This window comes from Hyaloscypha bicolor (assembly GCF_002865645.1).
Source record: "Hyaloscypha bicolor E unplaced genomic scaffold K444scaffold_53, whole genome shotgun sequence".
Lineage (NCBI taxonomy): Eukaryota > Fungi > Ascomycota > Leotiomycetes > Helotiales > Hyaloscyphaceae > Hyaloscypha > Hyaloscypha bicolor.
The window spans coordinates 199,182-226,781 of record NW_020194555.1 but is presented as its reverse complement, the minus strand read 5'-3'; the positions used below and the strand labels follow the sequence as shown (position 1 = coordinate 226,781).

General features: G+C 35.5%; 3 protein-coding genes across 3 annotated transcripts; 1 reads left to right on the top strand and 2 right to left on the bottom strand.

Moving 5' to 3' along the window:
• Positions 1-6,871: 6,871 nt before the first annotated feature.
• Positions 6,872-8,024, bottom strand: K444DRAFT_661456 (uncharacterized protein). Its single transcript, XM_024886591.1, has 2 exons — positions 7,132-8,024; positions 6,872-7,077 (listed from the first exon to the last, which is right to left on the bottom strand). Exons 1-2 carry the CDS (start codon positions 7,537-7,539, stop codon positions 6,931-6,933), a joined length of 555 nt encoding a protein of 184 aa, XP_024739125.1. The 5' UTR covers positions 7,540-8,024; the 3' UTR covers positions 6,872-6,930.
• A 2,117-nt stretch (positions 8,025-10,141) lies between these two features.
• On the top strand, positions 10,142-17,509 carry K444DRAFT_651435 (BcPKS12, polyketide synthase). The gene is made up of 5 exons (XM_024885708.1): positions 10,142-10,888; positions 10,954-11,245; positions 11,296-11,716; positions 11,763-17,143; positions 17,197-17,509. Exons 1-5 carry the CDS (start codon positions 10,593-10,595, stop codon positions 17,245-17,247), a joined length of 6,441 nt encoding a protein of 2,146 aa, XP_024739124.1. The 5' UTR covers positions 10,142-10,592; the 3' UTR covers positions 17,248-17,509.
• Positions 17,510-26,805: 9,296 nt separating this feature from the next.
• K444DRAFT_661454 (acyl-CoA N-acyltransferase) lies at positions 26,806-27,600 on the bottom strand. Its single transcript, XM_024886590.1, has 2 exons — positions 27,211-27,600; positions 26,806-27,138 (listed from the first exon to the last, which is right to left on the bottom strand). The coding sequence occupies exons 1-2, from the start codon at positions 27,578-27,580 to the stop codon at positions 26,894-26,896; spliced, it is 615 nt and encodes a 204-aa protein (XP_024739123.1). The 5' UTR covers positions 27,581-27,600; the 3' UTR covers positions 26,806-26,893.

Below are 27,600 nucleotides of genomic sequence, written 5' to 3'. Positions count from 1 at the left end.
AGTATTTATACGGATCCTAAATAGGTCTATAGTATTATTAAATAGCCAGAACCAGAATTATTCTATAATATCCAAGTATTTCTTGAATTTACTAATTTCTACCGCAGGTTTATTTACTATTACTCTCAGGTAACTATAGGCTTAATAGATTTCTTAAAAGAAATAGAAAAGAGCCGGAAATCCGGTTCCTTTATATAAATAAATAAAGTAGCTAAAAGCTTTAAGACTTTAAAAAAAGCTTTTACTATAATACCTATCCTAGTCTATTTTAATTCTTTTAAGAAAATTCATATTAAAACTAATATATTAAAATTCGTAATTACTAATACTATTTTATAATAAGTTAATTCTAGTAATAGCCCAAAAAAATACTAGTATCTAGTAGTATTCTGGTTCCGGAAACTTTCCGGAACCAAATATAATTATAGTACCTATAATAAGAAGCTACTTGCGATTATTAAAGCCTTTAAGTATTAGCGCTATTACCTTAAAGAATTCAGGTTTATAATTAAGGTTATTATAGACTATAATAATCTCTAATACTTTATAGAAATAAAGTATCTAGAGAGCTATTAAGTATATTAGGTAATATATCTTATAATATATAATTTTAATATTATTTACTATAAAGGCGCCTTAAATCTAGTAAACGGATCTAGTAAAAGACCTAATTATAAAAAAGGTCTTATTAATATAACTTGGCTTCTAACTTTTTAGAATAAGTTAAAGAAAGCTTTTATAATTATAATTTAGAGATTCTTATAAATCTCTAAAGAGTTCTTTCTTTAAAATAAGTATTATTTAATACTTGCTATATTTATAGTAGCCAAGGAGAAATATTTATTATAAGACAAGTAAATAGATTATCTTATAAGTCTCTTAACTATAGAATTAGTTAAGAAACAAGGTATAAGAAAATGCCTTAAAGGCTCTGCTATTATAGCTAAGATAATAGGAATATTTATAATTATATTACTTAATAGAACTAAAGATTTCTTAGTTTCTCGAGTTTTTAAATTAGATAGTTATAAATACCTAATTCCCCGTATATAAATATATATGGCTACTAAAAAAGCCATAGTACTAGCCTCTTTATTTAAATTTCTTCTAAATATTATTTAGGTAGTTTAGAGAAATAATTCTTAATATTAGAATATTATAAAATAAAGGCTTAATAAGAAAGATACTAAAAGAAAGGAAATCTGGAAAAATAATTTAGGCCTACTTAAATACTATTCAAGAATTATTATACCTAATAATCCTACTTTATATTAAGAAGTCATAAAGCTTTATTATAATAACCTAATAGCCGGATACTATAAAATAGAGAAAACTCTTGAGCTCCTTAGAAGATCCTAGTATTAAGAGAATATAAAAGAAAATATTTGTAATTATTATTAAAAATATAATATTTACTAGAAAGTTAAGGCAAAGAAGTATTTACTATATAGTCTACTTAGTAGTTTACTATAGCCTAAGAGACCCTAGGATAAGATCTCTATAAATTTTATTATAAGTCTATTATTATATAAAAACTTAATAAGAAGTCTTAATTTTAATATAATTCTTATAATTATTAATTAATACTCTAAAATAGCAAGATATATTATATACTATAAGACTATTAACTTTCCGAAGCTTACTAAGATTATATAAGAATATATTTTCTTAATCTTTAGCTCTCCTAATAAAATTATTTCTAATTAAGGAATAGTATTTACTAGCTAGTTCTAGTCTGCTTTCTACTTCTATTTAATATATAAATAGTATTTAAGTATAGCTTATTATTCTCAGATAAATAATTAGATAGAAAAATAGAATTAGGCCCTAAAATATTACCTGAAATATTATTATAATACCTAAAAGAATAACTAGTTTAAGAAGTTATTTTTTACGGAATTTATATATAATAACTTAAAATATTAGGTTTTATAAGATATATCTTTCTATATATATTATAGATATTATTCTTAATTTTTATAAAATTCTGAGAATAGAATTATAGGAAAGATACTAGCTATATATAAGAGGCTAGAAATTCTTAAAATAAAGCAAAAAAAGCTTAAGAATTTATAGTATTATATATAAAATAACCGGGAAACCTATTATAATAAGTACTAGTTAGCTAAATACTACTTTAAAAAAGCCTAGGTAATACTATTAATAAGAAATATTAAACTTAAGGCAAGAAAGCTTAAGCTAAAATTTATAGGTCTATTTAGGATCCTTAAATATATTAGTAATTTAGTATATAAGTTAGAACTACTAAGTATATATAATTATTTATATCTAACTTTCTATATTTCTTTTCTTAAAAAATATATAATAAAAAAAAATTAGAAGTTATATTTATACTTTTCCGGAGAACTTCCGGAATTAGTAAATAATAATAAAGAATAAGAATAGGAAATAGAAACTATTATTAATTACTAATAAGATAATAAAAGCAAGAAGTAATAGTATTTAATTAAATAGAAAGCCTAGCCTAAAGATTATAATACCTAGTTATCTATTTTCCCTAATCTTAAAAATTCTAAGGAACTTCTAAAATTATATAATTAAAATTATAACTTAAAATCCGAAATTACTTTTTAATAATCTCTTAAGATTAAAAAGAATTCTGGATTACTAAGAAAAAGACTACTCAAAAAAAAAAAAGAACCTAGATAGCCAAGAAAAGGCCCGGAATAATAATAGAGATATTTTTTTCCTAGGGTTTTTTTATTTATAAAAGTTTTCTAGAATTTTATTAAGGCTTACGAGAATTATATTTAAATTATTAGAAAAAGATTTAGGATTAAGAAAGATTTATTATAAATAAACTAGCTACGGGTATCTTAAATAAATAAACTCTAATTCCTATAAATTCCCAATTCCTAAAGCAAGAATACTAAATACTAGCCCTATTTAGAACTTAGTAAAGAATTAGCTAATACTCTCCGGAATCCGCTTATCTCTTAATAAGATATAGTTATACTATAATAATATTAGTATTAAGGATATTAAGAGAAGTAAGTAAGGAACTTATAACTACTATATATATCTTATAGAAGGCCCGAACTTCTAAAGTCAAGTCCCAAATAGCTATAAGTATTATATTATTAGTATTTAAAGTACTAGTAATAGACTATTTAGTAATCTCGGTAATAATCTCGGTAATAAGATTAATGCCTTAAAAGTAAACTTTGCGGTATTTCTTTAAGAAATTAGTAAGTACCTAAATATATTAGAAAGAATTTATCTTTAGGATACTAACCCAAATAATATTATTCTCTGCCTTATTAAAACAGGAAAAAGAATTCCGAAGCTTATTAGTATCTTTCTAGTTTTTAAAAACCTAATTAATAGTATTATTTATATTAGTATAATACTATTTAGGATATTTTTTAAGAAATTTCTTAAAAATTATAATAATATTTTCCCAGAACTAGCAAGCCTCTAATAAGTAGCGAGGAATCTGAAATCACGTTAGTTTTAATAGATATTAAAGCTAAAGAACTTACTAATATATAAGACTTAGAACCCTTATTATAATAGTTATAATTCTTCTTGCCAGGTACTATAGTATATAAGATAAAGGAATTAATAAGTAAATACTTGAAATATTTCAAGCATTTGCTAGTAATAGGAAAGGAAGCTACGAGATCACTTTTATGCTTATTATTATATTAGCGAATAATAAAGCCAGAAGAAGATATTATGGAATTAATTAAAAATAATTAAAGAAGACTTGGAAAAGGGCAGAAAAAAAGGCTAGAAAGCAATAATAAAAGAAGTTATTATATATATAATTATTAGAAAGAAAGAGAGTATATAGTAATATAAAGAGGTCCTTTTATAGAGGTAAAGAGCTATCTGGATTAACTACTAGTTTTCGTGCTAGTTCTAATCGGAATTCAGTATAACCGATTAATATATGCTTCCAGAAGTCTGCAAATAATCTCCAGGATCTCAGAAATATTTATATGGGTTTCTTATACGAATATTTATTAAATTCTTTCTATATAGCTATTCAGATTATTCTAATACGAGATCTAATAGGTAGTATTAATTTCGTGGGATAATGCCTTAGTACTTTAGATCAAGCTAATTAAAATACTCAGACCCTAAACAAAATCGTAATTACTGGCTAGTCCCTATACCTGGGATATAATTACCCTTCCTTCTCGCTTACTTAGCCCTAATCTAATTAGACGATTTTTATATCTATTATCCAGATTATATTAGTAAAACCACCTCCCAAGATACTGGAAGTTTACCTTAATTAAATAACTAATTAATTAAATATTTACTAGAATAAATTAATAGATCTTGGGGACAAGATCCTAGGAGGGGGGTATAGTTATAATATATACAGGGTCGTACGTGACTTAAGGACATATAACGAACCTCGGATATTACGGGTATTAATTAGGGAGATTAGTAGCCCTTTAATATCCCAACTAACCACTATTTATATTATATATATTAGGCTTATGAATTACTAATTATATATATGCTATCGGGGCCTCCTATTTAGAGGGGATTTCCCTGGACCTTATAAAAGGAATAGAGATTAGTTCTATACTAAATTTAATACTATGGTTTCACAATATACTAATTCATTCTATTATCTTATTACCTATTAATAAACACCTTACACCCGAAATTATTATTAGTATATTACTTATAGTAATTTTATAAAAAGGAAAAGATATATAAAAAGCTTTTATATTTCCTTCTTTTTCTATTTCTTGTTTTATTTTATTAACTAACTATATTTAATAATCTAGCTTCTTTAATTATTATAATTCTAGAGAATATTACTAATATTAAAGCTATTCTCAAAATTAATAAAAAGATTAATAGTAAGCTTAATAGAGTTCTTATTTATTAATTAATAATTTAAGCTATTAAGTTAATATATAAAAGCATTTCTAAGATTTTTAGCTTATAGTTTAAAAGCTTGCAAATTTAGCTATTATAGTAATTATTAAGATTACTTTTTTTTAAGCTATTAATAAAGAGCTAATAAATACAAGAACCGGAAAAAGGTATTAAAAAAGATTAAAAACAAGATTATAGATATAAGAGTAATAAATATCGAATTAATAGAAAATATATTTGAAGTAAAGATAATTAAAAAAAAGAAATAGAGAAAAAGCTTATAAAAGAAAAGAAACTAAAGGTTTCATATAAATTATAAAAGGTATTTTATAATTATATTCTTAATAATTTTCGAAAATAGAGTCCTAATTTATTTTAAAAAGTTAATAATTTTTAATAATTTTATAGTTCGATTATTAAAGCTACTAAAGCTATTAAAAGCTTTAAAAATATTAAAAGCTAGTAAAATAAAAGCTTTTTCCAAAAGCTTTCTAATTATATATATATTTCTAGTAATTAATTTTTCTAATATTCCTTAATTACTAATAATACCTTAATTAATTATACTTTTTTCTTTTACCTAATTAATTATTCTTTTACTTTTAAAATAATAATCTCTTAAGAAAACTATAAAGCAAAGAATAAAGAAAATAAAGAAGCTAGTTAATAAAGTAATTAAGCCTCTAGAAATTATTATTAGTAAAGAAAAAAAAGTAAAAGAAGCTATTTTATAATAAGGTTCTTATAAAGGCTCTAGCTAATTAGAAAAAGATAAAAGATTTATTATATAATAGCGAATTTAATTAATATTTGAACTTTTATAATTAAAAAATCAGATAATACCTAAATTATAATTAAATATTTAAGTAATATAAGTAATTCTTTATTCTAAGAATTAGATATTTAAATTTAGGCTTATTACTTTACTAAATACAAGTTATTAATTCTTATTTCAAAGAAAATTTAATAAGAGATATTATTATAATAATATAAAAAACCTTTTAATATATTCTCTTATATTAAGCTATATATTACTAAAGAATTTAGAATATTATATAAGATATTCAATTAATTATATAGAAATTAGTAAAGAATAGAGATAATAGAATAAAAATTAGTAAAAAAATACTAAAAATATTACTAAATAAATAATTTTAGTAATACTATATAGTTTTAAAGTAATATATAGCTATTAGGGAATTGAGAATACTATAAAGTATTAGTTTTTGATAGGGATTAGAATTTTATTAAGGCGTTAATTAAATATTAAGATTTTAATTTTTGGGCGATTGAGTAGTTTGGGCAGTTGGCTAGTAAAACCTTCTAGGGCAGGATTTTAGGCAGTAAGTAGTCGAAAACCAAAAAACCAAAACACCCAAACCACTTGAAATTAGATATGCAACTATATTAAAGGTAAGCTAAGGCCCGTAATTACTATAGCTAGTATATAAAACTAGATAGTATACTAAGGTAAGATAATTATTATTGCTAGGAGCTGCCCCCAGGGAGCTGCCTGGGAGCCCCCCCCCCCCCCCCCCCCCGGGTGTCGATTAGGGGTGTCGATTACCAGGATCAGGGGTGTCGGTTGGGAGCAGGCTAGCCACTAACCTAAAGTAGAGGCGCTCGGACAGAAATACCAAAACTCTGGCTTTTTCTTTATTTTATTTTAATTCTATAATAAATTAATATATTTTAATACTTGTTTCATTTCCTTATAGTGCTAATTAAGAGCTATTTAAATATGAACTTTTTATAAAATTTGGATTAGTAATAGCTCTTTAAATTAAAGAAATGAAAAGTTTTATATTTTATAGCCTAAAGATAAGCTTAAGAAAGCCTAGAAATTTAGCGAGTAAGTCCCTAAAATTGGACCTGAGAGCCCTATAAGTACCTAATTTACAAGTTCTTATAAGGCCTAAAAATTAGAACTTAATTAATTAGTATATAAAGTTCTTTTAATTAAAATTCTATTTTAAAGAATTATTTTATTATAAACTAAGAAGCACCTAATTTTATTATAAGCCTTATATTATACTAGCTTATACTTAAATTTGAAAATCTAACTTAAGGTCCCAAAATACACTGCCCCCTAATCGACACCCCAATCGACACCCGGGGGGGTGTCGTTTTACACATTCCCACGAATTCCAGTCCTTGTTCGCCTAGAAGATCATCTAACATTGTGAGTTTGTGCGATGTGCTGCCATTTCCCTGTCACCAGGTCAGCCACCAGTTTGCTTCAGATGTAGTATTTTCAGGACTTACCACATGCCAGCAAGTAGCTGGACCAACGACGATGTTTGGGGTCGTCACACCGTGGGTTGAAAAGCTAATGAGAGACAGGAGGAATGTGGTGAATGTGAATCTTATTAAGCCGGGAGGATCTGGGTTGGTGATGTCGCTCTTAGGCGGTTTGTAGAGACCCGGTTGCAGGTACTTTGCGAAAGGGCCAAAGCGAGCACTCTCGCCCGTGTTGGCGTGAGCGAGGGGGTTTCCACCGTAGTCCCGGTGGGAGGAGCCTCCGGGTACGCCTTGGACGGGGCCCTTGCCATTGGGTGAGCAGGCATTGGGGTCATTTGGATAGGCGGCGAATGCGTTTCCGTTAGGATGTCCGGCCCTAATGACGCCGTTGATGGGGGGTGCTGCAACTGTTTCTGGGGTTTCGGCTACCATTGTGAAGAAGTGGGTATCAATGAGAAAATGGCATTCAAAAGTTGGAGGAAACCTGGGGGATGGGGAAATATACCGTAAGAGATGACATTTGGGTCCAAAATCGAACTATTTGGTCCCGAATGGCACTTCCTCTGACGATCATTGCTAGACTTCGGATGAAATGAAATGCGGCTCCCGGTTTATCTCACAAATGCGATGACAGTATGAACGGTTTCTGTGAAAGATTGATGTGAGAGGGTGGAGGTGTATAGCGCCTGGGACGGCGTAGAGATAGAGAAGAGCGTTCTCCACTCTTCTAACTTTGGGGTCTCCACACTGGAGTGCTCTCTCCCTTTGGCTTTTGGAAGCAGCGAATCTCGCGAGAAGCAGATGGTACGGAATCAGCCACCTAAGTAGTTAATTTCAAATTTCCGGGTATCCGAGTTCGGCATCCGAGACAGTCAGGAAAGGGAGTGGTGATGAAAGACTTAGTCATTTGGAAGATTGTCCTTGAAGACGTAGAAGGCTCTGGGAGACCGTTAAATAAATTTGAATGCCTTATTCAAGTCGAGTAACCAAAACTCGAGTTCTAAAAATTGGTTGCAGATTCTTGACAAGAGTTAAGAAGGTGAAAGAGATGAAGTCGATCTAAAGTTCCAGATCACGTGGCGACTAGCCCAATCCAGCTTTTAGCACTTCAAACTTGTTCACGACATCATCAACGTCCTTCAATCTCCATTGTACTCCGAGTTAAGACTAATAAAGCCTGTATAACTACTTGTTCCTCAAATCCGCCCAAACAGTCGTCTATAAAGAGGGCAGCATATCAACGACCAGCACATGCGCTGTCAATGTGGATGCCAACATTCTCTTCCCCGATGCGTCGACACCGCCGCGTCGTGGCTGCGATTCAACGACCACAATGGACCTCCCAAGGATCTTGGCTGATTTGTTAATCTAACATATGGCTCATATAACGACTACATCTGACGATGCGCGGGGCGAGAACCCGAAGTCGATATTGCTGTGCACTGCATCTGCAGAACGAGTGCCATTACACGACATGCCTCCCACGAAAATACGAACAACCGCAGAGCGGAACGGATATTTCACGAAACCTGCACGATAGTACCACGAGCAACCTTTACCGAATAAACATCTGCGGATAAGCAAGACAAAGTCGTTGGTGATGGCTCTTGGAGGCAGCATCATCGCGTAAGGACCCCACGACCAAGCCGTCATTGGTTCCCGCCGGAATTATCTACGATTTGTTCTCACCCTGGATAAGCGGTACGAGGTCTATTCCTCCAAATCAGTCCTCCATCGGGTCTCTTTCCAAGGCCGAGGCCTGCAGCACCAAGTCTTCCAAGCCAATCCGTGATAACAACTTACAAGCGCCGAGCCTTGCAGCGGCACGGAAGGCCTGCCATCTTGCGGTTGGGGAAAAATGAGTACTCGCATTTGATAGGCGGAAGCTGGGCCATGCTCAGCTGGTTGCAAGGCTTTGATTTAGCTCAGTGACCGAGTCTGGTTACGAAATCCGGTAAATCTGACCAACTATTTATGCATAGTGCGGGTGAGAATTTCGCAGGAACGGGTTTTACCTACAGGAGGAACTCCAGGGATTAGCAGTTTCGTTAGGAGGGTATAGCAGTATCAGATGCAAAGGCCAAGTTTGTCCTTACAAATCCTCGATTCCTACGCGGCTCCCACATGCTCTGGGCGACATCCTGCTGGATGCATGCTTCCAAATTCTAGATCTACTTTACCCCAGATAAATTGAAGAGCCTTGGCCTCTGCAAGGGTAGTGTTGCGGAGTGCCTTTTCTGGATCTGTGTAATCTACGATGGTCCGAAATGACTCCGGATCACGTGCATATTCCCTTCTCAGTTTCTGTGGTGCCAAGGCGCCTGGAGATTACGTTTCAAAACTGAGTCTCCTTTTGCCATGCGTAGTTTTGTTGTAATTGCAGTTTGTTATGTTGTTGAACTGGATGTTCTGGAACTTTGGCGTTTCAATGGCTGATTTCCTCGTCGCTCCTCGATGGACTGATATATAGCTCCTGCCCAACCACCAACTTTCACATTTACGACCATTGATTGCGACAATCGAGGGCAAGCTAAACCTCTTTCGTACCTATTTACCATTTTTTAATTATTTTTTTGCTTTTTAAACCAGTGTGAGGCCCTGGCGGACATGTGGTGGGGCAATAATTCGGACAGGTTGAGTAAACTCGCCACGATGACCACTGAATTTCGGAGTACCAGATTTACCACACCGTTTTAACTACCACGTTAATTGTCTCCAGCTGTCACACTTATTCTCCGTGGTTGGTTAATCCGGTCATTGGAATTGCATGTCACGTTTTCGGACCCTTGGCGGTACCTGCCTTGGGGATGTCCGCCGGACAAAGCAACATTCATTGGTTGCGACAATAACAATTTATTTTTGGTCGTGAACAGGGCGAAGCTGTATCGGAGTAGAGATTCGTGCCTAACTCGTGTGCTTTCTCATCATCCTTTGCTTTGTATTTTCGGGCGGGGGGAGGACGGCCTAGGAACCTCAGAATTCAATGTAGCTGCAGGTTTTGGGAGTAGCTCCCTTATCTCTCCTGCCGCCACAGCGGAAGTAGTACAATCCTTTGGCTTTCCCTGTCAAATGCAGATCTGAATTACTCCAATCTCAGCACCGAATGGTTGCCTCACCCTTGGTCGGAGTTGCGGCATGACTTTCCCAATGACACCTCACCGGACTCACTGCCCCTCGGGCATAGTTGCGAGGATTGGTTCTTGCTATGAATGGCTCGGTGGCCGACAATATGGACACGTAGAAACTCCCCTTGAGTAACAACAAGGGGGGTAAAGTACCATATCAGCCTACTTGGACCACGTTTTGCTGCCCCCGAATATTCCCCTTTCTAACTATTCCTCGCAAGGGTCCATGACTTGTAAGCAGTGCTAAATTACCACAGGCGACTGAGAATATTCGGATGTCTGATATAAGTCTGTGCCCCCTCCTTGGAAGAGCACACCAAGCCTGCTCTATCTTTTCAATCTTCGTTTTTGTGTGAAGACATGTCGGACAAGATGGCATTTCTCCTTTTTGGAGATCAGTCACTGGACGTTTATGCCTTCTTAGCAGACTTCTGTGGTGGTTCCAAGATTCCCAGTGTGCTGGCACGATCGTTTTTGGAGCAGGTTGGGGCTGCTCTTAGAAGGGAGGTGGATCAGTTGTCTTCTATTGAGCGTCAACGAGTCCCGAGATTTGCGAGCGTGAAAGAGTTGAACGAGAATTACCATGGCCATGAGGTCAAGAATTCAGCAGTGGACAGTGCACTTTTGTGCATTGCACAGTTAGCGCATTACATCGAGTAAGTTGCCATCCTCGGCTCAGAGAATGAGAGTAAAGAAATTTGCTAACTCTGGGCGCTCATAGCCGTGCTGAGAAGATGCACGAAGACTCAACAAGACCCTCAGAGACATGCCTCATTGGCTTATGCACTGGCTTATTTGCAGCAACTGCCATCGCCTCTTCGCCGTCGCTGTCTGGACTTGTGCCAATTGCTGTGCAAATGGTATTGATGGCATTTCGAACCGGCGCATATGTTACGGCCCTCGGAGACCGTCTCCACAAGCATTCTGAAGGGTCGTCGAGCTGGACTTATGTTTTACCCGGAATAAGTGAGGTTGCAGCCACTTCAATAATTAGCGACTTCCACAAGGTCAATGTAAGCACCTACGTCAAGAACATTCCTGGCACCTGATTAACGCATAACAGCGAATTCCATTGGCTAGCCACACATACATAAGTGCAATTACTTCAAACAGCATCGCAGTCAGCGGACCGCCTACCACGTTGAAGGCCCTTTTTGACTCTGGCACTTTTGACATCAAGCCCACACCCATTCCAGTCCATGGACCATATCATGCAGCGCATCTCCATTCGTGGTTCAACGCGGAGAAGATTCTCCGACTTAAAGATGCACAGGTGCAGAGAGTCCTAGGAAACCTTACCCCGAGATTTCCAATTATGTCTTGTACCACAGGAGCCTGGTACACCGAACAGACCTCACTTTCCTTGATTCAAGCTGTGCTACGTGATATCCTCACAGAGCCGCTACAATTCCACAAGGTAGTCCAAGGGTGTGTTCTGGCGGCTCAAAATTATCGGGGACCTCGGTGTCTGGTGATTGCATTTGGTAAGATTTCAAAGACCTATCGTGAGCAAACATCTGACAGAATCAGGCCCTTCCCAAGCTGCGAATAGCTTGGCAACTGTCCTCAAAGCGCAAACTAGCCTTGAAATCGATTTGCCACGATCACTTTCAGCAATTCCGGAGAATCCCGCACCAAGCAATGAGATCAACGGTACTGGACGTACCAAACTTGCTATTGTTGGCATGTCTGGTAGATTTCCTGACGCCGCGAGTCACGAGAAGTTATGGGAACTTCTGGAGCGAGGATTAGATGTCCACAGGGAGGTCCCAAAAGACCGTTTCGATGTACAAACACATTTTGATCCTACTGGGAAGACGAGGAATACAAGTCACACCCCGTATGGTTGCTGGATCGAGAACCCAGGCCTTTTCGACCCACGATTCTTCAACATGTCACCGCGAGAGGCCTTTCAGACAGATCCAATGCAAAGACTTTCTCTGTCAACTGCATACGAGGCACTGGAGATGGCTGGATACGTCCCCAATCGCACACGATCGACGAAGTTGGATCGTATCGGTACTTTCTATGGGCAGACATCCGATGACTGGCGCGAAATCAACGCGGCCCAAGATGTTGATACCTATTTCATCACCGGAGGTGTCCGAGCTTTCGGACCGGGAAGAATCAATTATCACTTCGGCTTTTCTGGACCATCTTTCAGCATTGATACTGCATGCTCATCTAGTGCGGCTGCCATTCAGTTGGCTTGCACTTCTCTGTGGGCAGGGGATTGTGACACGGCTGTTGTGGGGGGTGTGTCTTGTATGACCAACTCGGACATCTTTTCTGGACTCAGTCGTGGACAATTCCTCTCAAAGAACGGTCCTTGTGCTACTTTCGACAACGATGCAGACGGATACTGCCGAGCAGATGCTGTTGGCACTGTTATCATCAAGCGTCTAGATGATGCATTGGCTGATAATGATAATGTCTTGGCAGTGATTTTAGGATCGGCAACGAACCATTCAGCAGATGCCATCTCAATCACTCACCCCCATGGCGGAACTCAAGAAATCCTGTACAAGAGCATTCTTCGCCGAGCCGGCATTGACCCTCTGGACGTTGGTTACGTTGAAATGCACGGCACCGGCACCCAAGCCGGCGATGGAACTGAAATGAAATCCGTCACCAATGTATTCGCTCCAAGAGATCGCTTGAGGACCGCTGAACAGCCTTTATTTCTCGGTGCAGTCAAAGCAAATCTCGGACACGGTGAAGCTGCTTCCGGAATCACTGCTCTCATCAAGTGCTTGCTCATGCTCCAGAAGAACGCCATACCTCCTCACGTGGGTATCAAAAATACCATCAATAAGGGCTTTCCCAAGGACCTGTCTGAACGAAATGTACACATCGCTTTCCACAAGACACCCTTCCGGAAGAGGACTGTGGCACCTCGGAGAATTTTTGTCAACAATTTCAGTGCTGCTGGTGGCAATACTGGATTGCTTTTGGAGGAAGCTCCTCCCGAGAAGCGTGCATTGACCGATCCGCGGTCCGTGCATGTCGTGGCTATTACTGCAAAATCAAAGTCTGCGATGATGAGGAATGCTGAGCGGATCTTGGCCTATTTGGAACAGAATCCCAAAACAAGTGTCGCGGATTTGGCTTACACGACTACTGCTCGTCGTATACAGCACAATTGGAGAATGACTGTTACGGCATCTGACATTTCCGAAGTTCGATCTGGTCTCCAGTCTCGGTTGAATGAGGGTTTTATTCCAGTCCTTCCAGAACCACCAAAGATCGCCTTCCTCTTCACCGGCCAAGGTTCGCACTATCCTGCCATGGGCAAAGAATTGTACACCAACGCGAGTCTTTTCAAGGAGACAATCGACGAGTATGATCAGATTGCGAGAATTCATGGCTTTCCGACATTCCTTCCTCTAATTGACGGAAGTGCGCAAGACGTATCAAGCCTATCACCTGTCGTGGTTCAACTGGGGGTGGTGTGCTTTGAGATGGCAATGGCAAGGCTCTGGGACTCTTGGGGTATCAAACCAAGTGTTGTGCTCGGGCACAGCTTGGGAGAATATGCCGCCCTCAATGTGTCGGGCATTCTCTCCGTTAGCGACACAATTTACTTGGTGGGCGTACGAGCTCAGCTCCTTGTCGAGAGATGCGCCGCCGGTACTCATGTCATGGTTGCTATTCGAGGATCTCTTGATTCCGTCACAGAAACCCTCAGAGATCGACCTACACCAGTCAATATTGCTTGCATCAACGGCACACGCGAGACCGTGATCAGTGGCCAGTCCTCGGAAATGTCTGAGGTTTTCGATCTTCTATCCGAAGCCGGCTTCAAATGCACTCAGCTGAATGTACCCTACGCATTCCATTCTGCTCAGGTAGATCCGATCCTCGATCAATTCGAAAGACTGGCCGAATCAGTACACTTCGGAGAGGAGAAGATCCCGATCATCTCATCACTTTTGGGCAGACTTCTCAACGAGCCGGAAGTCATTGATCCTGTCTATCTTCGCAACCACGCACGCGATCCAGTCAACTTCCTGGGTGGATTGACTTCCGCCCAAGCTGCCGGTGTTGTAGATGAAAAGACTGTCTGGCTTGAGATTGGTCCTCATCCAGTTTGTCTGGGCATGGTGAAAGGCACCCTTGAAAATGCCCACATCACGGCATCAACACTGAGACGGAACGAAAGCGCATACAAGACTATCAGTAATTCCTTGTGCGCACTTCACACCGCCGGCGTCAACATGGATTGGAATGAGTACCATAGGGACTTCAGTGACTCTGTGCATCTCCTTGACTTGCCTAGTTACTCCTTTGATGACAAGAATTATTGGATCCAGTACGAGGGAGACTGGTGTTTGACAAAGGGCCAGCTTCCGACTGGTAAGCCCACGCCGCTTATCGAGAACGCCAAACCGAAGCTCTCCACAACCACTGTACACACTGTCACGAGCGAGATCATCGAAGGAGACGTCGCTATTGTATCCATAGAATCCGATCTGGCCAAGCCTGGACTTCGAGAAGTTGTTACGGGGCACGTCGTCAACGGGACCATGCTTTGCCCATCATCACTCTACGGAGACATGGCAGTCACGGTGTGTGATTACGCCTACAAGCTTGTTCGACCGGATGCAACAAATCTCGGTATTGATGTTGCAAACATGCAAGTTCCCAAGTCACTGCTTGCCAGGCCCGATGGAGCCAGCCAGATCCTCCGACTCACGGCTCGGGTAGACACCAAAGCTGGCAGCGGCCAATTAAGCTTTTCAACTGGATTGGACAAAGAAAAAGTTGAACACGCCACTTGTGACGTCTTCTTCGGTGACACCAAGGCGTACCTTTCTGAGTGGCAGCGAACTGCCTACCTCATTCAAGCTCGGGTCGACTGGCTCAAGGAAGCCGAACAGAATGGCAGGGCCCACAAAATCGGCCGTGGCTTGGCCTACAAGCTCTTCGCCAATTTGGTAGATTACAACGCACGATATCGTGGAATGCAAGAGGTGATTCTTCACAGTGAGAACCTAGAGGCTACTTCGAAAGTCGTTTTCCAAACTTCCAAAGATGATGGAACTTTCGTCTGTTGCCCTTACTGGATCGACAGCGTCGCCCATATTTCAGGCTTTATTATGAACGGGTCTGATGCCATCGACTCCAGGGAAAGTGTATACATATCTCATGGTTGGGGATCCATGAGATTCGCCGAACCGCTATCTGCGGAGAAGACATATCGATCATACGTCAAAATGCAGCCTACCGAACCAAACGTAGTTGCTGGCGATGTCTTCATTTTCGATGGTGATCGGATTGTGGCAAGTGTAGGTGGCTTGAAATTTCAGTGCATCCCACGCCGGGTGTTAAACATGGTCCTGCCTCCTGTTGGTGTAGCAAAGGCCGCCCTACCTGCAAACCCCAAGCCTGCCCGCCAGAGCGTGCCAGCTCCGAAGCCCTCGAAAAAGTCAAAGATGGACGCGACCTCGCAACTGAGCAAAGCCAACATTGCCACTGTCAACACAAAACTTCTCTCAGTATGCTCCCAAGTGCTCCAAATCTTGGTAGCAGAGGTCGGAGTTGGAATTGACGAGTTGGTTGACAACATCAGCTTCTCGGATCTTGGTGTCGACTCCCTCATGTCCTTGACGGTCAGTGGAAGGATCCGCGAGGAGCTGGAGATTGAAGTTCACTCGCACGATTTCAATGATCATCCGACCATCGGAGCTTTCAAGACTTTCCTTACCAAGTTTGAGACCTCGAAACCCATTCCAACCTTAGACTACAGCCCAACGGAATCTGACGATCATTCAACACCCGAACTTATGAACGACTCCAATGTGACAACACCTCCCGAAGACCCTGTCGTCTTCGGGGAAGAGACTGGGGAAAGCCTCGGTGAACTCATCAGAACCACAATTGCAGAGGAACTGGGCGTCGATACATGTGAGATCGCTGATACAGTCGACCTCACAACTTTGGGTCTGGACTCTCTCATGAATCTGACAATTCTTGGACGACTCCGAGAGAAAACCGATCTCACACTCCCTGGTGATCTGTTCGTGACCAGCCCAACAATTCGGGCTATCGAAAAGACGCTGTGCATCGGTGCACCGAAGAAGGCGCCACCACCTCCACCTGTTACGAAACCAAAGCAGCTCAAAGTCTCACCACTAACTCCAACTAGCGGCCCCGAGCGTCTTGCCACTTCAGTTTTGATTCAAGGGAACATGAGAAAGGCAACAAAATACCTCTGGCTGGTCCCCGACGGAGGTGGATCTGCAACTTCGTATGTTGAGATTCCCGAGCTGGCAGCTCACGTAGCAGTCCTTGGACTGAACTCGCCATACATGAAAGTCCCAGAAGAATTCAAATGCGGTGTCATTGGCATGGCAACCGCCTTCATTGTGGAAATGAAACGACGTCAACCAATCGGACCATACCTCCTGGCGGGTTGGAGTGCTGGGGGGGTCATCGCATTTGAGATTACCAACCAGCTCACGAAGAATGGCGAAGACGTCGAGGAACTCATTCTCATTGATTCGCCATGCCCAGACATCATCGAGCCTCTCCCATCTTCGCTACACAGATGGTTTGCTTCAATCGGACTCCTCGGGGGGCGAGGTGACGGCGCCCAGCCCGACGATTCGAAGATCCCACCATGGCTCCTACCTCACTTCGCTGCCTCAGTGAACGCATTGTCAAATTACAGTGCGGAGAAGATCGATCCAAAAAGGAGTCCGCACGTGACGGCAATCTGGTGTGAGGACGGTGTCTGCAAGCTACCTACAGATCCAAGACCAGATCCGTTCCCATACGGTCACGCCCAGTTCTTACTGGACAACCGGACTGATTTTGGCCCGAACATATGGGACAAGTATCTCAATTCTGATAGACTTATAACAAGGCACATGCCTGGGAATCACTTCACGATGATGAAAAAGCCATATGTAAGTGCCACTTTCTTGCACTCCCAGATCCAGACTGCTGACCATTTGTTCAGGTAAATATGTTGGGTGACTTAATTAGAGATGCGGTGCTAAAGATTAATTAATGTTTCAGACTTTGTTTGTTTTTGTTGGCATGCATTCTGTCCAAGCTCTCCTGTGGCGAATTGCTTTGATATAGTGCCGTGTAATTGTTTCTCTTCTCGCATGTTAGATGCAATGAAAAATCTATCACGATTCCCCATGGTGTAAACAACAGAAGAAGAATTATGTGACGTGGAAAGCTGCGCGGGGATGACCCGTGGAAGTCATTATCCAATCCACCGGTTGCCAGGGTAACACAAGTCTGGCCGCTTCTTCCGATCTGCCAAGATAAATTGAGATAGTTTCTTCTCCATATTCCTGCATCTAGGCTGTTACCAAGGGGTCTCGGGAGTTGGTAGATCGTTAGACTATCCGGAGGGAGGATAAATTCCTCGAACCCCACTTACCCGCCGTAACTTTACCCATCTTGGCAATGGCGAGGCGCTTTTACAATTACCCCTTAGCCACGCAATCGTCAGATAGATTCAGTACCTTTGTGATGGCCGCTTAGTAACAGGGCCTTCGTTCAGGGGCTGCACGAGGGTACACAACCCGCGGCACCTGGGGCATCATCCCAGTCCCCCTAAAGAAGGGTCCAGGCTCGGCAAAAATACCTAAATTTCCGGTATCGATTCTTACGATACCTGAAAAATACCTAATACTATCGATACTGGTATCGATGCCTCAGGTATTTTGCCGAGCCTGCTACGGAGGACGCGGCCAAAAGTCTTGCAACTGTCAGGGTTTGACGCCACACTCGCTTAAATTGTAAGGGCGTTGCACGGCAACCAGAGGCCGCCATAATTACAGGGCCTTGTAGGCTTGTCATGCTTAAATAACAGCACTCAGGCCCTGTAAACATTACTAATAGCGAGGTTCCTTCAGGTAACTGAGGCCCTAAGAACCGTTGCTATGCCAGAGCTATGTGGCGTCCAGTGTGTCAAATGAGTAGAGTAGAGTAGGGTAGTGGGTCCTACTCATACTCTACTCAACCAATTAGAGCGCTACTCATACTCTACTCATATTCTACTCAAGTTACTCATGAGTAGTATGAGTAGTATGAGTAGTATTCACGTGATAGATACACGTGACGGGCTAGCCTAATTAGGTAAGCTTCTTGCCTGCTTCTACTTTAGCGCCACCTCGCCACCCAATTAGGCGGTAGTATTACTTAGTAAGCGAGCCAAAGGCTAGGAACAAATCAAGATTCTGAGAAAAGTAACTAGTTTATTATTATAGAAAATTAGTATTTGGCTAGTCTTACTATCCCCCCCCCTTGAATACTTATAGTGGGTCCTGAGATAATACCACTCCTGTACTAACTAACTCAAGGGTATATGGCCAATAGCAATTCTAGAGAGCACCTGATATTTCCTAGTTGGGGGTTATAAACGAGGTTTCAGGGTGGCGTTACTAAAGGACCCACTATAAGTATTTAAGGGGGGGATAGTATATAAGCCTGTGAGATACGTAATAGCAGGGTAATGTACAAGTAGTCAAGGTAAGTAAGCTGCAGAGTGACGCTTGCAAGTGTAACTAATTCCAAGAATTAATTCTAACAAAAGACTAATTAATGCCCTTTTCCAAAGCTAGGAGCGTCTCCCTATATGTTCCCCAGTACTTAGCCAAGCCTGCGAAGTACTTTACTTAACTAGGAAACATAATTCTATGCGATCTATATGATTCCCCTGAAACTTTCCCGGCTATTAGTTCTTCCTAAGAACTCCCTATAATTATCCTATTATTATGCCAGGTAATAGAATTAAGAATATAGTTTACTAACCCTACCCGGTTAACTTGCAAATTACCTCTGGCGATTTCCTCTTGCAAGGGTAATACGGGTATGATATATACTATTAGATATAAAGCTCTTCTAGTCTTCTAATTAGTTCGTAAATCCTAACTTAGCCTCTATTCGCAAATAGATTATTACTCTATAAGTTTAAGAGCTTGGAAAAGTTAATCCGATCTTCTAGTTTATTCATAAATTCCTTTTTTGGAATTTTCTAGGTATTCCTAATATAAAGCCAGTTCCGAATTCGCAATTACTATTCGGGAAAAAGATATTATAAAAAGGCCTCTCTTTTTCTACTAACTAACCTTCTCTTTTCTTAACTATAATACTATATCTAGCTTCTCCTTATCCCTTGCTTTCTTTCTTTAAGCCTTTTTTAAGCTTTATTTAAGCTTTATTTAAGTTCCCTTCTAATTTCCTCTTCTACTTTTTTATTTATTAGGATAAATACTTCTCTTAGTACTTATTAGCCTATTATTACCTATTTAGCTAATATTCTCATATCCTTAATTCGCTCTTACTATCTTTAATATTTCAAGAATATTACTAAGTTTCCTGACCTTACTTATATTAAGAGTAATAATTACTTAATATATAATTACTACTACTTCAAGAATAAGAAATATAATTCTATAAGTTATAAATTCCTTCTTTTATTCCCTATTCTAATACTATTTAAGGTTTCTTAAATATATATAATATAATTAAACCGCCTTCTTTAAGCTATTAATATATATAAGCGTCTTTCCTAGCCTTTACCCAAAAGAAAGAAGGCTATTACTACTTTTCTTTTATATTAAACTATATATACTTCTTATATTAAAGCTATTATTTGAGGCTAACGAATTCCCTTAATAATCTAAGAAATAGGTTAAGTAATTCTTACTAGCTTAGTATAAATATAAAGTACTTTTAATAATATAATTAATATTCTTTAGTATTAAATAAGCTTATTTCTTTCTTATTTCTTACTAATAGCTAATAGCTTTATAGGCTAATTTACTATTTATTTCTCGAGAGAATTCTAATAAGAATAATAATAAGAATAATAAAGAGTAATTATAAGAATAGGATATTTATAAGATATAGAAATTAGAGTTTTTAAAGTTCTTAATAATTTTTATATAATTTTTCCAGGAATAAATATATAATTTTTAATAGTTTCCTAATAAAAGTATTTATCTTTTATATTTCTATTTAGCTAATAGTATTATAATATTATTCTTTTCCAAGTATTCTTATAATTCTTAAGCTATATTCTCTAGATTACTTAGTAGTTCTTATATATTATTTACTAGTAAGTAGCCCTTCTAATAAATAAGATTCTTTTTTTCTTTTTTGCCTTTTTTATAAACTATAATAAATTCTATTTTAAATTCTTCTTTATTCTTAATCTCGACTAGTTCTAGTTCTACTATAGTACTAGCTTGCGAGTACTATTATTCTAAGAGAAAAATGTAAAAAATATTATAAATCTAATATAATAGTAATAATTTCAAGTAATATATCTATTTATATATTCTTATAACTTCTAGAACTTTAAAGAAGCTAAGATATCTATTTACTAGCTTTATACTAGGTTATAGCTATTAAATATTCTTTATATAAAGTATGACTTTATTATATATATTAAATTCCTTATTAATATATTTCTTATTATAATACTTTTTCTATATATTTATTACTTCTTACTATTATTTCTCTAGTATCTTTTATTTTACTTAAATCCTTTATATTCTTTCTTATATTACTAGTATTTCTTTTTCTAGAATATTATTCTTAATATATAATTTAATACTAGAATAGAATTTATATAATATATAAAATAAAGAAATTTCTATTATTAAATATATAAAGTTATTATATATGAATTCTGCGAGAATAAGCTTTATTACCTAGTTATTTTACTAGTAGCTAGTATAGTACCTCAAGTACTATTCCAGAGTTTGGTTTAGATTCTTTATTTATCTATTAGTTTATAAGTAAAATACTATATTTAGCTATTATTAAATCTTTAAGTAAAAGTATAAACTTAACTAGAACTTACTTATAAAAACAGATTCTTTATTAGAAATTATATTTATAAATATACTAAAGTCTTTAATAATATAATATATAAATAGCTCTACTAATTCAGGAACCGAGATTTCCTTAGTAATTAGAATATATTATACTATTTTCATATATCTATTAATAATAATAAGTATAGAATTATATACTTTATTATAAAACCTAAAAAGAAGTAGCCCCGTAATAAAGTTTATAGTAATTTCTTATTATAGCTTAGAGAAAAAGAGAAATAAACTAAGTATACTATATAGTAGATATCTCTTTATCTTAATTTATTAATATATAGAATAAGTTCTAATATAGTTTTTTATATTCTTTTTTATATTTTACTAGAAGTACTTTCTCTAGAGAATCTCTAGTATCTTACTAGTACTAAAATACCTATCCGTGAAATTATTATAGTTAGCTTATAGTAATTCTTCTTTAAGAGCCGGCTTATTTAGTATATAAATAATATTCTAATATTTTAATAACCCAGATATATTAAGTTCCTAAATCTTAATAGCTCTAATAAAGATCTTTTTTAAGAACTATTTATACTACTAGTATTATACTAATAAATTAAGCTTTTAGTATTATAATAGTAGTTTAAATAATATCTCTTTACTTTTCTTATATACTATTTTAGACCTAGCTATTTATATAGCTAGAATCCGTAATATATACTATTTATAACTAGCTATACTAGTAATAAGCTCAAATAGTAATATCTCTAATACTATTCCGTTACTAAAATAAACTTCCTTTTCGGAATTCCTTAGTATTTTACTAATTAAGAAATATTTATCTCCTTTCTCTTAGGCCTTAAATTACGGTATTATAAGAATAATATAGTATTCTATTACTACTACTTATAAGGATTTCTATTCTATATTCTATAGCTTATTATAAAGTATAAATAATAAAGTATCTTTATTTATATTTATTATAAAGTCTGGCTTTCTTAATAGCCTATTAGTAGGGTTATTATACCCTGGCTAGTATTCTAAGATAAAGTTAAAGATAGCTAGTTTCTTTACTTATCTTATCTATTAACTATTTAGTTTTCTTTTAATTATAAAGTATTTCAAGTTATTATAATCTATTTTAATAATAATAATATACTAGATATATACTAGATAATATTACTAAGTATAAAATATTAGAATAATAATTAAGAGCTTAGAATTATATATCTTATATTTACTCTTAATTATAATTATTTTCTTTAAATAAAAGATAATAGGATATTACCTGGCTTCTATTCTTTTATTAAAGAACTAGGAAATCATATCTATAATTACAAATCCTAAAGTATTTATTTCTATATAAATCTTTAAAGCTAGATTAAAATAATAAAGAATTAGTACTATTATAAATATAATTTATAGCTTTTTAAAAGCCTTATTTGCTTTATTTATCTAGCTAAAATAATATTATAGGTTTTTACTAGTTTTTAATAAATTAGTTAACTATTTTACTATTCTAAAATATTTATAAATAAATCTCTAATAGAAGTTAGTAAAATCTAGAAATATTTAAACTTCTTAGATATTATTTTTTAGGGCCGGCTATTTCCTAATAACTATAACCCGGCTAGCTTTTATTTCTATATTATCTGGGCTAATTATAAATTTCAGGAACTTTATTTTCTTTATATTAAACTCGCATTTTACTAAGTTTATAAAAAGCTAGTATTATTATAATTATTTGAGTATATATTAGACTACTATTATATATTATTCTAGGTTCTCTAAATAAATTAAAATATTATCTAGATAAATTATATAAATAATATTTATAAGGCCTACTAGTATATAATTAATATATATCTAGAATATTACTAGAATATTAAATAATTTAAAAAGTATAATATAATATTTAAAATATTTATAATATATTTGGAATATTATCTTTTATTTATTACCTTCCCGTATTTATAACTAATAATAAGTATTTTTTAAGTTTAGCTTTATATATATCTTTATTTTATAAAGCCTATTTATTATCTTACTAATAAGTAATAATAATATTCGGTTCTTAATAATAATTCTATTTAGATTCTAGTAATTAATATATAAATATAGGTTACCTTTTTTCTTTAGAACAAATATAATTAGGGTACTAGTTAGGCTAGTAAAATAATAGATTTATTTCTTCTCTAAGCTAATATTAAGATATTTCTAAAGAACTTTAAGCTTTCTTTCTAATAAAGTATATATAAAACTATATAGTAATTAGGACCCTGGTTCCAGATTTATATAATATTCTATTATATAATAATTAGGTAATATATTTATAGCTTTTATAAAAAATTCTCGGAAAAGGTTCTAATATTTCTTGAGAAATATATTTATTCCGTTTATAATAATAATAATAACTTTTTAGCTATCTATTATAAAATAAGTAATTAATAGAAAAATATATATCTTATACTTTATTATTTTAGTAAACTTTCTAGTATTTAGAACCTTAATTTTCTGGAATTAAATCTAGTATCTTTATATTATTTCCCTAAAGAAAATTAGGGAATTAATCTAATAAAGCTATAGGAATTCAAGTATTATATTAATATAATTTAGATTAAAATCATATAATATAAAGTATATATTAGCCTCTTTTTAGTTCCCTAGTATATTCTTGGTAATAATTCTAAAAATATAATCTTTATATAAATAGATTTTTCTTTCTTTTAGTAAGAATAAGAGAGTTATTCTTAATATTAATAAAATATTTATATTTAAAGCTAATTTTTTTCTTTATATAATTAGCCTTTATACCCGAGTTTACTAATATTTTAATTCTTTACTTATTTTTCCTTATTTTAATAGTAATCTTAATTATTATTCTTATTTTAGGAGCCTTGCCCTCTATAATATAAATAAGTATAACTATTATAAGGCATATTTATTTCCTGGCTTTTTTAGTTCTAGGTATTTATATATTTTATAGCCAGACTTATTATAGTTATAGTAAGTCAGTTTCCCTTAATTAGGGCAAGTAATAGTATAGTAATTCTCTTTCTAGTAAATAAAGTAAATTATATCCGGTTTTATAAATCCTAATACGGGTATTATATTAGATCCTATTATTATATCTTTACTATTCCGGTTTTATAAACCTTATAATAGAAATATATTTCTCTTTTATTTCTTTTTATTATTTCTCTTTTCTTTTCTTTTATTCTTTTTCTTTTACTATTTTATTAGCTTATTATTATATTTCTATTAAGTAAATAGATTCAAATTATTCTTAATTCTTATAATTATAGAAATAAGCTTCTTTCTTTCTTATAAAGTATTTCTTTAATAATTAGTCTTATTTTAAATCTCCTGCCTTAAGCTACTAAATAAATTATTCTATTCTTATAATAAACTTATATATCTCAAGTTATCTAATAAGCTATTTAAATAAGATATAAAGCTTTAAATACTCTGGCCTAGCTATTATTTAGTATTCTTAAACTTAATAAGAATATTATTACTATAGTTCTCTAGATTCAAGATAGAATTCTTTATAAATTTAATAAAGATTTCCTAATTTATAATATTAATATCTATTAATTATTCCCTATATTTCTAGATATTCCTGGCTATATTCTTAAAACAAGAAATATAATACGTAATCTTTACTATATTAGTAGCCTAGATAATCCTGCTATCTTTATACTACTTTAACTCTGCCTAATAAAAGAAGTTCTGGGCTTCTTTAATACTCTTTTCCCGGTAAATAGGTAGTTCTCGGGTTTTTAGAGCCTTCTAAACCAAGAGTACCGCCGGAAATATAATAGATTCCATATTAGATATTTAAATATTTTTAAGATAATAGATCTAAGCTTCTAGTTCCTCTAGATCTTCTCTCTATTATATCTCTATTTCTAACTTAGTAATATAATAGTAAGCTACTACTAATTTCTCTGTTATTATTATCTTATCTGCTAGTTCTAGGAATATCTGAGTTCTATTTCCTTCTCCTAATTAGGTAATATAAAGAATACTTGACTAGGCGCTCCCCTAAATACCCGGTTAGGTTACCCTAGTAGTAATAGAGGCGTTTCTTCTAGTTAATACTTTAGCTATTAATATTTTTATATATTAATAGCTTAACTACCTCGTAATAAACTACTTTCCTAAGGTTAGATTAATTAGAATATAAGACATATAATAGCAGGGTAATGTGATGTGTGCAGGGTCGCACGTGACTTAAGGGCATGTGACGAACCTCGGATATCGCAGGTGTCGATCAGGGAGTTCGGCAGCCCTTCGATATCCCAACCAACCACTGTTTACATCATATGCATTAGGCTTATAAATCACTAATTGTATGTATGCCATCGGGGCCTCCTATTTAGAGGGGGCTTCCCTGGACCTCACAGGAGGGACAGAGATTAGTTCTGTACTGAATTTAACACTGTGGTTTCACAACACACTGATTCATTCTATTGTCTTATTGCCTACCAACAAACACCTCACAGGTAATATATAAGTAGTTAAGATAAGTAAGCTATAAAGTAATACTTGTAAGTATAACTAATTCCAAGAATTAATTCTAATAAAAAACTAATTAATACCCCTTTCCAAAGCTAGAAGTATCTCCCTATATATTCCCTAGTACTTAGCCAAGCCTATAAAGCACTTTACTTAACTAGGAAACATAATCCCATATAATCTATATGATTCCGATTATAAGCTTTACCCAAAATAGGAAACTAGATCTACGATATCTAATACCTGTCCATGTATTATTATATATACCTATTATAAAGCCCTATTCTACTTTTACTAGGGCTACTTAATAAATACCTTTATTATTTAATTATTATTAAGTAGACCCGGATTTATTCCAGTCAAGTAATAATTACTTATAACTACTTATACTACTTATACTACTTATACTACTTATACTACTTATACTACTTATACTACTTATACTACTTATACTACTTATACTACTTATACTACTTATACTACTTATGAGTATATACTCTACTTTACTCAAATTTTTAGGGCATTATACTACTTATAAATATTATAATAAGGATATAAAACAAGTAGTAATATATAGAGGACAATGGGCTTTCATAGCATGGGATCACAGCATATAAGTGAGACGTGAAATTAAGGAGTGAAGGTTGGTTGATATCTAAACTGAGAGGGAAAGAGGGGTAATATATAAGCGGGTTGCGGACTGCGGACGTCCGGAGGTCACATGACCGCGCCACGTGACCAATAGGGGTAAAATCCCCACCACAATATTCATGAGTAGTATGAGTAGCATGAGTAGTTCTTTGACACACTGGTGGCGTCCTTAGGCTTGGCGCCCACCCCTGCCAGTTGCAAGACTTATGGCCGCGTCCTCCGTACCTTCTTCGGTAAAAAGGGATGAGATTGAAAAGCAAGCGCAGATGGCAGAGGATTTGTGTCGCCAATGTACAAAAGTGGAACTCAAGATTTCCATACGGGAAATGATGAATGATTTGACGAAGATATGCAGCAGTTAGCTGAGAGCTGAGAAAGTGAGACTAGTGGTGATGGTCCGTAAAATGGTGTCTAGATAAGAAGAACTTTACGAAGAGGAGAAATCCGAGAAAGCGCGGAGAGCAACGAATGAAAGAGTCAAGGAAAGAGGAGGAACTTGAAAAGCGCAAAGAGATTGAGAAGAGGTGTTTCAATGCCCCCCTCCCCCAAAAAAGCAAATGTTTACAAAATACAGAGCATAGCGAGGAAATATGGAAAAAGTCGAGGATGACTCTATTCCGCTAAGAAGTGATGAACTCCATCTATAGATTCTTTCTATTGCTTTCATACTCTCTTTCATATGCTCTTTCATACGGCTTCCCTTTGCATATCCCAAGTCGTATACGGTTCATAATCTCCGAACTCCTTCAGATCAATCGACACCACTCCCATCATCTTGAACCCGAATTTCTCATACAAGGATTTCCCAATCCTTGACGCACGCACGCAACACTTTGCGTGATCGGCATCGACACTCTCGAGAAATTTATTGACCAACGTTGATCCAACGCCTTTGCGCTGCCAGTTTGGATGAACCGCAAAACCCTCCAGTTCTATAATCACTATTAGTATCTTTCCCAAACGAACCCCCTGTAAAACACAAATCGTTCAGGATAGATACGTACCCCAATAACCTTTCAGATTGTATTGTTTCTTAGCTGCCTTTACCTCCCCAAAGACTTTGTCAAAAAAATTCAAATTCGTTCCATTAGGAAAAGTAGGATTCCATTCCCCCGGCTCTCCTTCCCCAAGGGGTTTTCGATATATCAGATAGCCAACAATTTCATCTCCAGCCGTCGCAACAAGGAAGGTGTATTCGGGATTGCGACTGTGGTAGAGATATTCGTAACGGTCCAAGATGAAAGCTTCACAAGCCCCAACACCTGCAGTTTTCCATGGGATGATGTAAAATGGATGAGTAGCGTTAGCTGCTAAATCCATTTTGTGCATAGCTAGGAAATCCTTTTTGAGAGCGGTTCGGATTCTTATAGACATAGTGGCTAGCGAATCTTCTT

Coding starts and splice junctions, on each gene's coding strand:
- K444DRAFT_661456 (XM_024886591.1), bottom strand. CDS start 7,539: ATGGTAGCCGAAACCCCAGAAACAGTTGCAGCACCCCCCATCAACGGC. Junction 7,078..7,131: donor CAGCTACTTGCTGGCATGTG/GTAAGTCCTGAA, acceptor ACCTGGTGACAG/GGAAATGGCAGCACATCGCA.
- K444DRAFT_651435 (XM_024885708.1), top strand. CDS start 10,593: ATGTCGGACAAGATGGCATTTCTCCTTTTTGGAGATCAGTCACTGGAC. Junction 10,889..10,953: donor CAGTTAGCGCATTACATCGA/GTAAGTTGCCAT, acceptor GGGCGCTCATAG/CCGTGCTGAGAAGATGCACG. Junction 11,246..11,295: donor GCGACTTCCACAAGGTCAAT/GTAAGCACCTAC, acceptor AACGCATAACAG/CGAATTCCATTGGCTAGCCA.
- K444DRAFT_661454 (XM_024886590.1), bottom strand. CDS start 27,580: ATGTCTATAAGAATCCGAACCGCTCTCAAAAAGGATTTCCTAGCTATG. Junction 27,139..27,210: donor CAATCTGAAAGGTTATTGGG/GTACGTATCTAT, acceptor TAGTGATTATAG/AACTGGAGGGTTTTGCGGTT.